Consider the following 15,020-nt stretch of genomic DNA (forward strand, 5'->3'; position numbering starts at 1 on the left):
GCAGTTTTATTTAAGTACTGCTTCATCAGCCCTGCAGCAGAAAAAAAAAATGTCACTGAAATGTTATGAACTACAGAGAATTAGCAGAGCAGAAAACACCAACCACTGAAGAAGGAAGTGTGTCTTAAGTGAGAGTAAAACACACTTCTGTTTAACTGAACTGGACAAAACGGCTGCTGAATGGAGCTTTTGTTTTCTCACATAAATGATGTGAGTCTCCTGGTCTAATTGCGTTACTGGTTAAAAAAAAGTTAAGTTACATTTTCAGAAAAGTTTAGTTGTATATAATGAGTTTTATTTATCTTACATGTACGGAAGCCCTGAGAGGGAAGTGAGAAAAAGACATCTGGTGATCCGTTTTCTAAGTCTGATCTAAATAGTTTTCTCTCTTGTGTTTATGATTTAAGAACAGGTGAAAAAAGGTTTAATATGTAGGATAATATTTCTAAGTTCCTTAATAGTTTTTTTTCATCTGTAACAAAAGTTTTGTGCAGTGAATAAAATGTCTGCCACAATCAAGTGTTGTAATACTAATTTCGGCTACAAGAGGCTTCCGTGGAAATCTGCCCCATGTACTAAATATGACTAAAAGCATTGTTTTCTTTCAGGTGAGTTTAAATTTGCATAACTTGTTAACATACAACATATGTACCATGTGATTAGAGGGCATGGAGCAATTAAAACTCACCTGGAAGAAAACAAAAAACTAAATGATCCTGGCACAGATGATTATTTTTCTCACCTGTTCTTAAGTCAAGAAAACAATTTAGATCAGACTTAGAAAATGTATCACCAGATTTATATTTTCTCACTTGCCTCTCAGGGCCTTTATACATCATATATACATATATTATACATCAGTGAGATGATGCCTACTAACACTGTTTTCAATTGCTGTGATACTTGATCTTCCATGTTTCATAAAAACAGTCCCCTGCCATCCAAAAACCAAAGTGATGAATTGGATCGCTGCTCTGTGCTGTAAACATTTGCCGTGTTTAGTAGTGGGTGCCAGTGTCTGTGAGAAGCATGCCTCCACATTCGTCTGTTTAGTTCAGTGAAAACCTATGCTCGCTATGTTTTAAACAGGCCTTTGGCAACGCTAAAACAGCAGAGAATAACAACTCCAGTCGCTTTGGGAAGTTCATCCAGCTCAACTATCTGGAGAGTGGTGTCATCAGAGGGTAAAGCTTCATGTATCATTTTTCTCATCAACTTTCTTCTGCAGCAGAGTTAACAGTTTATCTTGGTTTATATATTTGTTTAGTTTAACAGTTCGTTTTTTCTTCCTATCTCATAATTGTACAATGTTGGCAACCGCACCAAAGCTTCACAGGTTTTGTTGACATTCTCTTCTTGTGTCTCTCTTGCAGGGCAGTTATTGAGAAGTACCTACTGGATAAGTTCCGCCTGGTGTCCAGAGATCAAGGGGAGAGGTATATTGAAGACACTCAGAGTTGAAATGAAACCTACGTGAGCCCTGATTGCGTATAATGGTGCTGTGTGACCTCTGACCCACAGGAGCTACCACGTGTTTTACTATATGCTGGTGGGCGCGTCCAAAGACGAGAAAAAGGAGTTTCATCTGTTAATGCCGCAAGATTATCTCTACCTCAAGCAGGTACCTTTGATCCACACACTTTACAACAGCAGAGCTGGGAGAGGACCTGCTTACGACGTGATGTGTCATTTTATGTTATCAAACGGGGAAAACCAAAGGTAGATGTTTTATAGGGACAGACCCACAACATATAGAAACCTCTCAACAGTAACTCACATAAAACTGTTAAACTGCAATTAAACTAGGCTTATCTAGGCTGCTTTCCCTCAAAATAATTGTATTATATTGAGAATTTCAGGCCATGTTCACATAATGATACCGTTGCCTATTTAGTCCTTTTTATTTATGTCTTTTAAAAATGTTATTATTTAATTGAACCCTGGTGTGGACTAAAAAAACACACTGACACCAACGGAAAAGCTTGGTTTCTGTCTGGTTTCAAGTAATCTGGTGAACTTTGCATCTATTGACAATGCAACATGGACCAACCACCAGCAATTTCCCATATTCTCCCTTTTTTATGTTTTGAGTAGCTTTTGATTAATGATTTACGGCGTACCAGCTGCAGTCTCAACTAGCTTTCATAACTAACTTCTTTTCGTCTTTTGTTATAGCTTTGCTCAGACATTAGAATATAAATTATAATATAATACGTGATATAATAATATAATATAATACCCTTTTAGCTCACTCAGGTGCAACATAATTTACTGTCACTCACGGAATTTACCTGTAAAATCTTGTACAGCCTAGTCAAATTATTTATAGAGAGCACTTACAAATAACACATGTTGAGCAAAGTACATTATAGAGAATCAGATTAAACCTCAAATATTAATAAGAAATCAATGAATTAGTGAAAGTGAGGGAGTCGATCATTTTTTATTAATTTATGAAAACAATTCCTTCATCTCATTTCTACATGATGTGTGGACCTTTAGATTGCCGGTGTTATCTGTCTCCATGCATACACCTCTGTGCCTGTGCTTTATAATATTAAACACCTCTTTCTCTCCGTATCCCTTCTGATTGTTCTGCAGGAAGACCTCCATTTAGATGACGAGGAGAAACTCAGGCATGAGTACAAGAGGCTCCATCAAGCTATGGAGATGGTTGGCTTCCTGGCCTCCACCAAGAAACAGTATGTATGATTTTGATAATGAACAACACAACTGGAAAGCTGAAGGCCGGAGTCAAAGTGACCAGTGTAGCTTTACTGACCTTTTAGGACAAGTTAAAAGAAGAGTTAATTGTCCAGTGTAAAATGTGCCCACAAACACTTTGTTTGTAAATAATAATTAGGTTCTTTATCTGTTAGACATGTGAGATTTGTCATTGAGAACACAACAGCACATGCCAGAAGACCAGGAATGTATATTATCATTATTCAGCCCACTCACTTGGAGGAAGAAGAAAGCTAGGATTTACAGAAATATTTGAAAGACAAATATTTGCTGTACACGGCCCGACATCAATCTCAGTCCGACGGTGTTTACAACGCTTACTCACAGCTCACAGTTAGCTGTTACAATCAAAAGATTTTGTAGGTAGGCAAAGTCATTTATTCTTTAACTGAACACTGTCAGAAGAGCTCCTCCTTTCTATGCTGGTGTAACAGGTCACAGCTCGTCAAGTCAAGCAGGGGAAAAATGCATCAAGCATGCATCAACTCTTCAGGATGTGCTACCCTGAGCCTTCCACTTAGCACTTATTGTATTCATACTAGCTTGTTGCACTTATTGTATTCGTATTACTTATAGCACTAACTGTTTTTCTTGTTTCTGCACTGTACTTTGGCTCTGAGTTATGCTCTGCTTCATGCTCTTAGATGCTTGTTTGGAAAAGGAAATGTACTTATGACTTCTGGTGACTAGTAGTTCTTTTGATTACCAATGTTGAATGCACTTATTGTAAGTCGCTTTGGATAAAAGCGTCTGCTAAATGACTGTAATGTAATGTAATGCACGTCGTCAAGCGCCTGACAGCCTCAGGACACCTCGCACACATTAAAGAGTGAGCGGCATCGTTTGTAACCTGTTCAGGTTGATCCTCCTGGTGAATAACCACACTGAAGACACAGTGATGGTTTAAATGAATAAATCTACAGAGCAATGCACAGTTGGACACGTAACAGGCATTAAGTCACAAAGAATGGACAAAGTAAAAATTTTATTTTTCCTTAAATGACGGGCTTCATACATTCTTTAGCAACACCTCCAGTAGAGTCACAGAGATCCAGTGAAGACTTTGTTTTAAACAAAAAGTCCTGTTCTTCCTTACATTGACAGTACATTGAACTAACTCTCTGTCTCTTGACCTGCAAGTACACATTGTTTATTGGCTTGGTTTCCTCATCTAGCTGATGAGACAAAATTCATCCTCTCTTTCCTCCTCGACCACTACGTTACTCTTATTACACATTCATCAAACTGTGTCAACACCCTAAATATAGGATTGAAACAGCACTTTTGAAACATATATACAGGAAAATAAACATTTATACAGAAAAAAACAGTGACACCTAAAATTGCAATATTTTAGAGCTTGCACTAAACTTCTGGTTTGAGGTTTACAGATGGCGGTAGTAACAAACATGTTGCGCAACAACCACGTATGTATTGAGAAAGTTGATCAGATGATTGATCGCAGAGGCAAAGACGTCATCAGCGGAAACACTGTTGAGTCCATTCATTTTGAAAGAACAACGGCCAATGGTGTAACTTTATGGCGTCACCTGTCATCACCTATCAACTACTATTATCCTCTACTGTACTAGACGCGCTTAGAAGGCAACACTGATGCGTCAACATCAACATAGCAATATTCAGCTGTTAGCTACACATGCACACCAGCCTTTAGGTAATTAGAGACATACTGAGGAACTAGCAGCAGGGTTGAAATAAACAGCAAAAGAGATGTAAATAAGATTCCAAAATATTCATATGTCAGTACAGAGTGTGAGAAATAAATAAAGTGTGTGTGTTCAACTGAAGTCTGGTGCGAAGGGCAAACCAAATATGAAACAAGTCAGTCAGATTTGTTGTGTAAATGGATATTGAGACTAAAACCTTTTATGGAATATAAAGTAATACTGCGCAGTGCAACTGAAAGTACACAGCTAGTCAAAACTATGTATATGCTTTTTAGCCAGAAATAAGCCATCTGCTTGTGTGCTTCTATTTCTACTGTGCAGAATATTTTTCATCCTCTCTGCCATCCTGCACCTGGGCAATGTGACGTACACACAGTCAGAGGACACTGAAGTCCTGGATGTTGGACCTGCTGAAGTTTTGTCCACACTGTCTAACCTGCTCAAAGTACGTTCTTGAAGTGAAACGGTTGATTATGTATGCTAATTGCTAAATTATCATCTGGAGTTATTATCTACAGCAGGGGTGCCAGCAAAAAAAAAATTATTAAAAGTTAGACTTCATAATAAAAATATCCCCATAGTCGAAGTTATGAGATAGAAAGTCATAATTATGAGATACTTCAACAGTCATAGAAGCAGCTCTTCATAGATTACACTACATTTGACATAGAAATGGATTGTGAGTACATTGAAGACTACTTTAAAAGTGGCTTTACAACAGATGAAATACTTCACGTGGGATTGTGCAAACGCACCCTTGAAGGGATTTTAAGCTTTGAACAAAGTTATTGTAATAACTTGTGTTTGATATTTGTCTTTGTTTTTTTCTTTAAAAGTTTGATCTTTGATAGAGTAATGTGGGTTTCTTAACCCTAAATTGAAAGGATTTATGTTATAATAACAGAAATGTGCTTCAATATATTTTTACATTTATATAACTGCATGTACAATATTTTTACACTTGAATAAACAATAATCAAATGCAGAGACAGTTATTTAACAATATGTTAGGAGTAGTTACATTTATACAGTTTTACAGTTACAACTGGCCTTTTGAGGGCAACCGTAATGCTGATGTGTCCCAGGGTGAACATGAGTTTGACACCCCTGATCTACAGTCTCCATTTGATTTCTAGTGTTCAATAATAAGCCTGTAATTGGGATGAAATCACAGTAACTCCGGGAATTTAACTGCGTCATCGCTGCACCTAAAATAGCTCTCTGTTTTGTTTAAGAACATGTTTCAACGCGTCGTGTTTGTCAAATAGTCATAATAGGGCTTTTGTATGGGATAAATAATGTGTGACAGTGTTGTGAAACTCTCTGTATAACTGTGTTTCTAGGTGAAAAAGGAGCTACTGGTTAAGACTTTGACCAAGAGGAGAGTAGCGACCGCCAATACCGCCGTAGTATCCCAGTACACACTACAAGAGGTATATAGTGAAATGTAGTATTAAAGCTGCCCTTTTGTTTATTTATTAAATGTGATATTAATATGAGTTGAGTTCTGCAACAGCTTTTTATTTCACTTGAGTTTGAGTTGTAATTTGCGTTGTTTGATGTTTCTGTGTGTTTAGGCCTCCACAGTGCGGGACTCCATGGCCAAGTCTTTATACAGTGCTCTGTTCGACTGGATCATCCTTCACATCAACCATGCACTGTTCAACAGACGAGACATGAAGGAGTCGGTCACCGTAAGTCTCACAGGCATAAACTGCAACATTGGCTGCAGGAGGCCTACATGTTTAGTCAAATTGGAGAGGGAAAAAATATTTTCAATCTGCATAATTTTGACTTTAAAATGTAATTTGCCCATTGGAAAATGTTTAAATCATATTCAAATATAGCAAAGTATCATCAAATGCAATGCTGAAAAGGGAATTATATGATGTCTGTGCTCTCCTGTATCTGAAGTCAAAGTTGCATTTCATATCAAAAATACAAACATACATAAAAACATAGGTTTAGCATCACTTAATGTAGTTAATGAATATTATGATCAAGTTTCCAGTGTGCTGCTGTTTTGTATGTTGGTTATGAATTGTGCTGTTTTCTGTTCTGTTTTTAGTGTTTGTCCATCGGCGTCCTGGATATGTTTGGATTCGAGAACCTCCAGACAAACAGCTTTGAGCAGCTGTGCATCAACTACTCTAATGAGAAACTACAGTATTACATCAACCAGCACGTCTTCAAGCTTGAGCAAGTCAGTGTTTTTCTTCTTCTTCATTTTAATCTTTCGTGACATTCAGGGGTGGTTAGTATTCATTCTGTTCATTTGGACTCTGCATGGCTGGCACTTTTTATTAAATGTCTAATTGCCTTTAGCCTGTGCAGTGAGTTACCACTGTGCCTGCAAAAATCTTTAAATATCTGAAATTATGTTATCAAAATTCAGAACTTACATTGTCTTACAGACCGATTTACTGTAGTATTTTAAAACCATAAAGCAGTCCTTTAAGTGTTTCTTGGTGCTTTCCATTTTTTGTTTATTGTTTTTGAATCCAGTTGGCATTAAGTAGACTTGAAACTTGCAGACAGTGTATTTCCTGTTTGGCAGTTACGAATACATCTCTTCGTCAGTGCCACAGAGACACATCATTTACATTTACCCCAGAGTAACCTATTTATACATTTGTTGAAATTTAAATATATTACAGGAAGATTATGTGTCAGAGGGAATCACCTGGCAAAACATCGACTACACTGACAACAGCGGCTGCATTCAGCTGATCAGCAAGAAGTCCACTGGACTCTTTGACCTGCTGGATATGGAGAGCAAGTAGGTGAACATGTAACATTTCCCCCCGCTGTGATTTAGCACACTCAACATATGATGGGACAAGCATTGGAAATTAGCAGTAGCTAAAAAGGCTGTGATACACTGCATTGGATTATTGTTTTGCAATTCTCTATGTATATGTATTTGTCCCTACCACATAAACATGAAATTAAATGAAATGATGGTAATATCATACGGGTCAAAGAAATCAAAACACATGTTTCGATCCTGCTTGGATCTTCGTCGGGTCAAACTGAAAGGACGTCAAAGTCATGTTTTTACATGGATGTCAACATGCCTTAAGTAATGCACAGCATGCATGATCATTGTAAATTGATATTAGAAAAAACTCTAAAAAATAAATATTATTTTTGTAGTATTATATTTTTTTCAGTAAAATGCTTTCATTAGACAACAGTATTGTGTATCATGAAATCATCATCAGTGAAATCATCATCAGTGTTTTTCTACCTTTCTAGTCCATCAGTTGTTGATATTTTTTAACACTTACCGTATGTTATAATAAGAGTCTTTGTATGGTGAAAGGTCAACCGTTGCTTAAGTCCCGTTTTAGAAAGAGCTTTGTCCGCTTGGCTTTTCACTTGCTATATTAGTGTTTTTTCGGCCCTGTGTCCGCTATTTTCGTAGATTATAACTGATGATTCAGGGGGATTACCTTTGTATGGGTCTATACATTGTTTTTTAGGAAACTGATACTGATATTCTGTCTTTCTCTCTGTGTATCTTCAGCATCCCTCAGGCCACAGATAAAACCCTGTTGGACAAGTTGAAGCAGCAACATGGGGACAACCCATTAGTTGTTCCCTCCTCACATGGAGAGCCTACCTTTGTCATTCAACACTTTGCTGGAAGGATTAAATATCACATCAAGGTGGGGTATATTTCCCACACTGCAAACATCTTTATTCTACAAAGTAAATACACATTTGAAATTCAGCAAAAGTACACAGTGATGGGTCTGCAGTAGCCTTGTTAGATAAGCCACCGTGAGAAAAACCTGGAAAATCTTTGAACTAAGTGAATGATTAATGCTGCTCCCTCCCCCAAGAAGACTGTTGTTGCACTGTGAAGTTGAAGGTTGTGAATACAAGGAATGCATGTGGGGCTCCCTTGTGCAACTGCAACAAGAAAAAAAAGGAATACAGCATGTTAATCGTGATTCTTTTTGTTCCTCAGGATTTCCGGCAGAAAAACACGGAGCACATGCGTCCTGAAGTCATATCACTTCTACGGAGCAGCGAGCGGGCATTTATTCATCAGTTGGTTGCATCCAGTCCAGAAGCTCTGTTCAGATGGGGAGTCCTCCGAGCCACCATCCGGATCATCGCAGTATTCAAGAAACTGGGACGCCAGCGGGCAGAATCACGTAAGTAGCTTTAGTTGCTAATCGAGTCGCATTTTGAGCAGCTGAAATAATTCACCTTGTTTAAAAAAATTCAAAAAACATCAGATGCATCTTTGCAGGAATGACATGTTTGTTTAACTGACTTTTTCTGAACGACTCAGTCAGCTTCCATCTCATCAACATGTTGTATTACAGACAACTGATTTGTTATTTTGTCGCCACAGTATCTGCTCGACGAACCTCCCGCAAAACCCTCAAAGATATGAAAAAGAGCAGCAGTGCTATGGAGAGACTGTCCAGGTACATTTACTACACTAATGCAGTTATAGTGGATTATACTGCCACTGACATGTCTCTGTTCCAACTTAATTTTCCTTATGATACAACCAAATGTATTAAAACTGACAATGGGTTTTAAATCAGGCAGGCATTTTCTGTTTTAGAGAATTAACAATTGATTAACAACTGTAGCCATGAACCATCCAGATTACATCCCAAACACAGGCACAAACACTTTATTAATTACTTTTTCATTCATTCATTCATTCATTCATTCATTTACTCATTCACTCATTTATTCATTTATTCATTCTTAGATAATTAGTTAGTTAGTTAAGCTTTATTTATTAAGGATTAATCTTATGAAAGAGAAGCCTGAGACCATATTACATAAACACAAGATCACATCAAGTATCTCACAAACAACCATCACATGCACATTTTTCAAAGACAAAATAGTAACCCAGAACGAACAATGCATATGCCTTAACATTAATGAACAGCTGTTAACGTATGTTTGTCAAAAGAAAAAAAAATGCACCTTAAAAAGAAAATAATAATAAAATATAAAATTTAAAGTAGCTCTCTGACATTTACAGCAACAGCTGGACTCTGGATTTCTCCTTTGATTGCTCTGATGAACATCCTCTTGATGTATTTGAAGACATCTTTGTCAATTATGAAAAGAGAAAGTAAGTGGGCCTCATGGCGTAAGTTTAAACACACAGATTTTGATGTGTTAGCTTTTTGTTTTTTTGTTTTTCCAGAGCTGCATGTTGAATGGCGCTTCATCTTTTCTGTTTTTTCTGCAGGAAAAATCGAGGCAGTCGTCAAAAGCAGCTCATTCCAAAGGTAAACTGCTAATGATGGTGTAAGAGCCAAATTAGACTTAATAAGACGTGTTTGGTTATTTAGTAGCAAAGATGTTGAAATGCTCCTTTAGTAAGGCTACTGATTACATCATAGCCAATAGCTCTAAGTTAAGGTTAATCAGTCTGCGGAGCCAAGTTGAGCACAGAATGAATCTTGTAACGTTATTTTTTGTTGAGTAAACTTTTAAAACAGAGTCTGAAGATTCATTTTGCGAGAAGGTTATTGCCAATACACAGACAACAACAGTAACAGTGTAATGTGGATTACCAGAGAGAGAGAGGAGATTGCTGCTACAAACGCGTGCAGTGTTGGTGAAGCTCAGAGCTTTTTACATCATTTCAAAACCAGCACTATTACAAACACAGTTTAAAAAGTGAAAATGAGTTTGTTCATTCTTCAGCTCATCCTTTCAGCCATGTGTCCGTCCAAAGTCCCTTTGTTGTGGGAGTCAGAAAGCTTACCAACTTGATTATGTTTTTTCAAACAGAACCTCATGGATTTGCAGTCCCTCAGACATATTGTTGGTCTCGCCGCACATGACCGAACCAGCAAATTCATCTTCCACCCTCATCGGAGGACAATGCCCCCGACAATTGGCACTCAGTTTCAGGTTTGTTCTCTCTGCACCTTTGCTGACCATTATGGCCAAGGACAACTTTAATCATCACTTCATGTTACATTCATGTATGTGGTTGGGAAAAGTTTGATTCAAGTCTCGAAATGAGATTCATTGTTTGAAGGTGATATTCTTTTTTATCATTTTATTACTAGGATAAAAGTAAGGCACTATTCTACATTACAGTACATCGGACATTTTGTCTGAACTTCAGGCCACACATTCTTTGTTTTTTTCCAATATGTGATAAAGAGTATAACATTTTGGAATGAAACCTTTTAAAATGTTTTGTTTTTTAGATATTTATAATAGAATATGTGGTCTCAGTGACTAATTGGGAGATTGTTTTGGATTTTTGAAGCCTGCTCTCCTCTTCACACTCACTGCCCATTAAGAATCTAAATCGATTTCAGACTCCAATAGTTTGACTGCACTTCTGTGTCTCACAGACCTCAATCGGAAAGCTGATGGAGGCAATTGAAAAAGCCGAGCCATTCTTTATTTTCTGTGTCCGCTCCAACGCTGAAAAGGTAACGGCATCTGTGATTCTGTTAGATCATCCTCATTGTAAATGTAATCCTACATGTTGGACCATATAACAAATGTTTTGTTTTTACAGAAGGAGCTGCACTTTGATGATGAACTTGTGCTCCAGCAAATCAAGTACCAAGGCATACTGCAGATGGTTCACATCCAGAAGTCCGGCTACAGTGCCAAATACACGTTCAAGGTGGGCAATCCTTATGAATTATGTTTTTACGCTTGGTTTAGATGAAAAAGTTGGTGTATCGTTAAAAGCAAAATTCGACAAAGCGCAATGGAAACAGATTTAGGAAATGTATGATGACGTACATGATGAATGAGACTTCAACTTCCACTGAAGCTTCTGGTCTGCTGAAGAGATGAAAGATAGCAGCAGATTAAGGAGTCTCCGCGTTGCTCCACACAGATCTGATGTGACCTTCTTCACATTATTACATTAAAAACAAACAGAAATGTCATATTTCTATCAAGTTTCCTACAATATTTTTCACTGTTTGAGGTCGACTGGTGCTCTTTTGATTACATCATCTTGCTGCGCCCTCTTCTTCTTCAATGGTAAAATGGTTTTCCGACTGTAGAATTGGTGCCACCTACTGCTCATCTGGATGAACCAGCTCCTAATAATTGCATAACTGTAGTGGATGAAAACAAGCATTGATTCACATGTTCTTTTGCAGATTTTCTCAAAATTCAATTAAAGTTTGCAACACATTTAGAAGGAATCCTGGCTAGTGAGAAGAAAGTTAATTTGCACTTCTGATGCCATTTTCTTTTGATGACAGGAATTTTTTGAGAAGTACAGAATGTTGCTTCCAAAAGGAGCTACTGTGACACGAGAGCACATAACTGAACTGCTTGAGAAGATGGAGCTGGATAAAACCACTTATCAAATAGGAAAAACCAAGGTAAATATTCTTGATCATATCAGTCATTTATTCTGAACTTAACTCACCAGAGGATGAAAGTAGCATTACCATGCCTGGGAAATTACTTCATACTTAGGTCACCCATGAGTACTGCATGTACCCATGTTTCTGTTGATATGTTTTGAATTTAACGCATCCAACAAATGACGTGACAAGCAGGAATTTTGTGAACATTAAAATGTCTCTTAAAGTTAATTATTGTCATGAATCACTTCCTAAAAAGACATAGCAGATTTCATGCTTTACTTAAAGTCATAAAAACACATAAAAGTCACATAATGTAAGTAATGTATGCATTAAAATGTACCACAGATAACACAGTATAAATGTTCCCAGTGGTTTCATCATTTGTGTGTCTCTCTTTCATCTACTCAGGTGTTTCTCAAGGAGAAGGAGCGGCAGCTGCTCCAAGACACTCACAACAAAGAAATGATGCGTCACATCATCATCGTGCAGCGCTGGGTCCGTGCCATTCTGTTAAGGCTGCACTACTTGCAAAAAAGAGATGCCACAATGATTATACAGGTACCATTCATAGTATAAAATACTGTAAAAAAAGCATGGAAATTTCCTCAAGGAGACTATCAGAATTAAAATCATCCAATCACAGGTTTCCTAGGATGTTATAGATAAAATAAGATTTATTAATCCGAAGGAAATTGTTGTGATATCAAAGATTACAACAAAAGAAAAAGAAAAAAAACATATGTGTTTAAGAACAAATACTGACACCAGTGCAAAATAGAAAAGCAATAACAGTAAGGTAAATATAGTAAAATAGAAAAAAAAATCTAAAATAGAAAAAGTAAATTACAACAACATAAGATTAGAAAACTAAAGTAAAATTATAAAATGTATCAGAAGTAATACAACAGTACCTAGTAGAAACTAAAACAAAAGTAATATTGTACATCCCTGTGTCTTTCCTACTCAGTATCCTATCCAAAAAATAAAGTAAAAGTACAACAGATTAAAGTTGACTGAGGATTTCTGGTGTTTTTTTAGAGAAACTGGCGTGAGTTTTACGAGAACCAAAACCGAGCTGCTACAGTGATCCAGACAGCATGGAGGAGTTCGCTGAAGAAGTCAAAGCACCAACATAAGACGGAGGATGATAAGAACGCGTCCGAGACCCGGCTTGGACGGGACAGGTACATACTAAACCTACACAACTGCATGATTTTAGAAAAGAAGTCAGCACATGTATTTTAGCAGGTTCTCCAAGACACGTGAAAATGAAACGTGTAAATATTGGGTCCATTTTGTTAACATAACATGATGGGTGTAATGGGATAATGTGCTGCATGCCATCCACCCAACCCTGACTGAAACACAGAACTGCCTCTATAATCACAATTTTTGTGTTTGTGTTTGTTTAAAAAACAAATCAAATAGTGCGCTTGTCTTTGAAAAAACTATTTTCTTATCAAGCCATAGAATTAATGTAAAAAAAAAATGTTAGTTACTGTAGTGGTCAACTATTAAAAAGCATAAACAAAAAAATGTGGGATTTTTTGTTCTGTTCAGTTGTATTTTAAGTGGAATTTGATTCAAAACCGAAAATAAAGCATAACCATTTGTATTATGGATATGTTTTTCTGATGCCAGTCTGATTTAGTGGTTCTTACATAACAGTTTGACAAAAAAGGAGTTGACGAGGCAGCAAAAAGTGGAGCTCAGCCCCAACAGGACCCAGCAGAGGTCCACGAGCAGAGAGAAGCGAGAGGGCAGAGGATCCCCTCTCAACAGGCCCCTCTCCCTCCCACTGGAACCTAAAGTTGGCAGTGATGACCGCTCCACCAGCCCCTCTAAAAGCAGCTCGCTACAGCGCTACACAGATAGTGAGACCTTCAAGGAGAAGGCGGAGCGGTGGACAGGAAGAAAGAGCGACGGAGAACGGATGGATGAATCAAGTCCAGAACTACGGCGGCGACGAGGCGTTCGGAAAGATGAATTTCTGTAAGCTCTTTTAATAACATCATAAACTTCCTTTGTGTTTCACCAATCAAATCATGTGTTTCGATTTTGTGTCAATCTCATAACAAGATGTTTACACAGCTGTGTTCTTGTTTCCTTCTGCAACGCAGGCTCAAAGGGAAGTCCTTGTCTGTTGATGAACTATCAACGATCAGCTCATCAGGCTCTGATAGCTCACCCTCTACCAGCGAGGTAATCTTTGTCAATATGGTATTACATCATTCTAAACACTAGAACATTCAATCCATTTAACATGTTGCTCCTCATACAGTTGTAAATGTCCTGTACAACTATAAATGTTGGCATTGGCATTTCAAAGAACTGTAGTTATGTGTGCTGTAAACTGACAACCACACAAATGGAGGCTCCTTACGCATGAATCAAAGAAGGGCTCCCAGTCTGTGCCTCATCACGTTTCCTGGCCCAATCAGGTCAGGGTGCGTTTCCGCAAGCAGCCCAAACGCAAGCGGCGCTTAGCCCACGCCCGCAGCGGTCTGATGATGAACGTTGGGGCCTCCAAGGAGAGCGAGTACTGGAGCTTTCCGCTGCCTCCCATCAGCCCCCATGTAGCCAGCCTGAGGAACGCGGCCAGTAGCGTGGATCTCCGGGCCGCCAAATCCCAGGTCAAGGTACTGACCGAAGGGACATTTAGACCGACCACGACTCTCCTCTGCATGCAGGCCTTGCATGTCTATGTCCCAAACGGATTGACGGTTGCATTGCTCTGGGACTTCTCGTTTCTGTTCCGCAGCCAAGGAGGAAAAAAAAAGTGCTCTTGTTTCCGAAACACAAAAAGGAAATCTTAAAAGCACATTTCCAAAGCTCATTTCTGATCTTTTTTTGTCTCTTTTTTTTCTCAAATGAGCTTTCGGTCAGCAGGTACAGTTCAGAGTTACCACAGAATATGGTGTATTGCTTTTCAGTCACTGTTTCTTCGTCACTTAAAAATTAAGACAGGGATTGTAACTTTCATTATTTTGGCTTGTTGCTTAATTTCTCTTCATTTTGTAATAATAATAATAATAATAATACATTTTATTTATCGAGCGCTTTTCACAGTACTCAAAGACACTTCACATTAAAATCATCATATATAAAATCTATACACAAAAAAAAAAAACATAAAACACACAATAATGGTCACACATTAAAAGCAGTTTTGAAAAGGTGGGTTTTGATTTAGGATTTGAATATGGAAAGTTCAGTGCAGTCTCTGAAGTGTTTGGGG

General features: G+C 37.9%; 1 protein-coding gene across 4 annotated transcripts in view; it reads left to right on the top strand.

The window, feature by feature from the left end:
* The window catches only part of LOC137892452 (myosin IXb), a 31,087-nt gene that overhangs the window by 6,378 nt on the left and 9,689 nt on the right, over positions 1-15,020 (top strand). For 2 of the 4 annotated variants that reach the window (XM_068737577.1, XM_068737574.1), the window contains exons 3-25: positions 1,090-1,184; positions 1,374-1,436; positions 1,522-1,621; positions 2,602-2,702; positions 4,755-4,878; positions 5,777-5,866; positions 6,011-6,127; positions 6,502-6,636; positions 7,091-7,212; positions 7,963-8,104; positions 8,410-8,599; positions 8,803-8,878; positions 9,457-9,549; positions 9,670-9,709; positions 10,218-10,340; positions 10,796-10,876; positions 10,966-11,076; positions 11,672-11,794; positions 12,191-12,340; positions 12,821-12,966; positions 13,451-13,774; positions 13,903-13,984; positions 14,224-14,421. In XM_068737577.1, coding sequence (XP_068593678.1) covers positions 1,090-1,184; positions 1,374-1,436; positions 1,522-1,621; positions 2,602-2,702; positions 4,755-4,878; positions 5,777-5,866; positions 6,011-6,127; positions 6,502-6,636; positions 7,091-7,212; positions 7,963-8,104; positions 8,410-8,599; positions 8,803-8,878; positions 9,457-9,549; positions 9,670-9,709; positions 10,218-10,340; positions 10,796-10,876; positions 10,966-11,076; positions 11,672-11,794; positions 12,191-12,340; positions 12,821-12,966; positions 13,451-13,774; positions 13,903-13,984; positions 14,224-14,421 — 2,826 coding nt within the window. The remainder of the gene's footprint in view (positions 1-1,089; positions 1,185-1,373; positions 1,437-1,521; positions 1,622-2,601; positions 2,703-4,754; positions 4,879-5,776; positions 5,867-6,010; positions 6,128-6,501; positions 6,637-7,090; positions 7,213-7,962; positions 8,105-8,409; positions 8,600-8,802; positions 8,879-9,456; positions 9,550-9,669; positions 9,710-10,217; positions 10,341-10,795; positions 10,877-10,965; positions 11,077-11,671; positions 11,795-12,190; positions 12,341-12,820; positions 12,967-13,450; positions 13,775-13,902; positions 13,985-14,223; positions 14,422-15,020) is intronic. The other 2 variants (XM_068737575.1, XM_068737576.1) reach the window with 2 other exon arrangements.

Source organism: Cebidichthys violaceus, unplaced genomic scaffold, assembly GCF_023349555.1.
Source record: "Cebidichthys violaceus isolate CVI_PGR_0920_01 unplaced genomic scaffold, fCebVio1.0.p SCAF_8, whole genome shotgun sequence".
In the NCBI taxonomy this organism is placed as follows: domain Eukaryota; kingdom Metazoa; phylum Chordata; class Actinopteri; order Perciformes; family Stichaeidae; genus Cebidichthys; species Cebidichthys violaceus.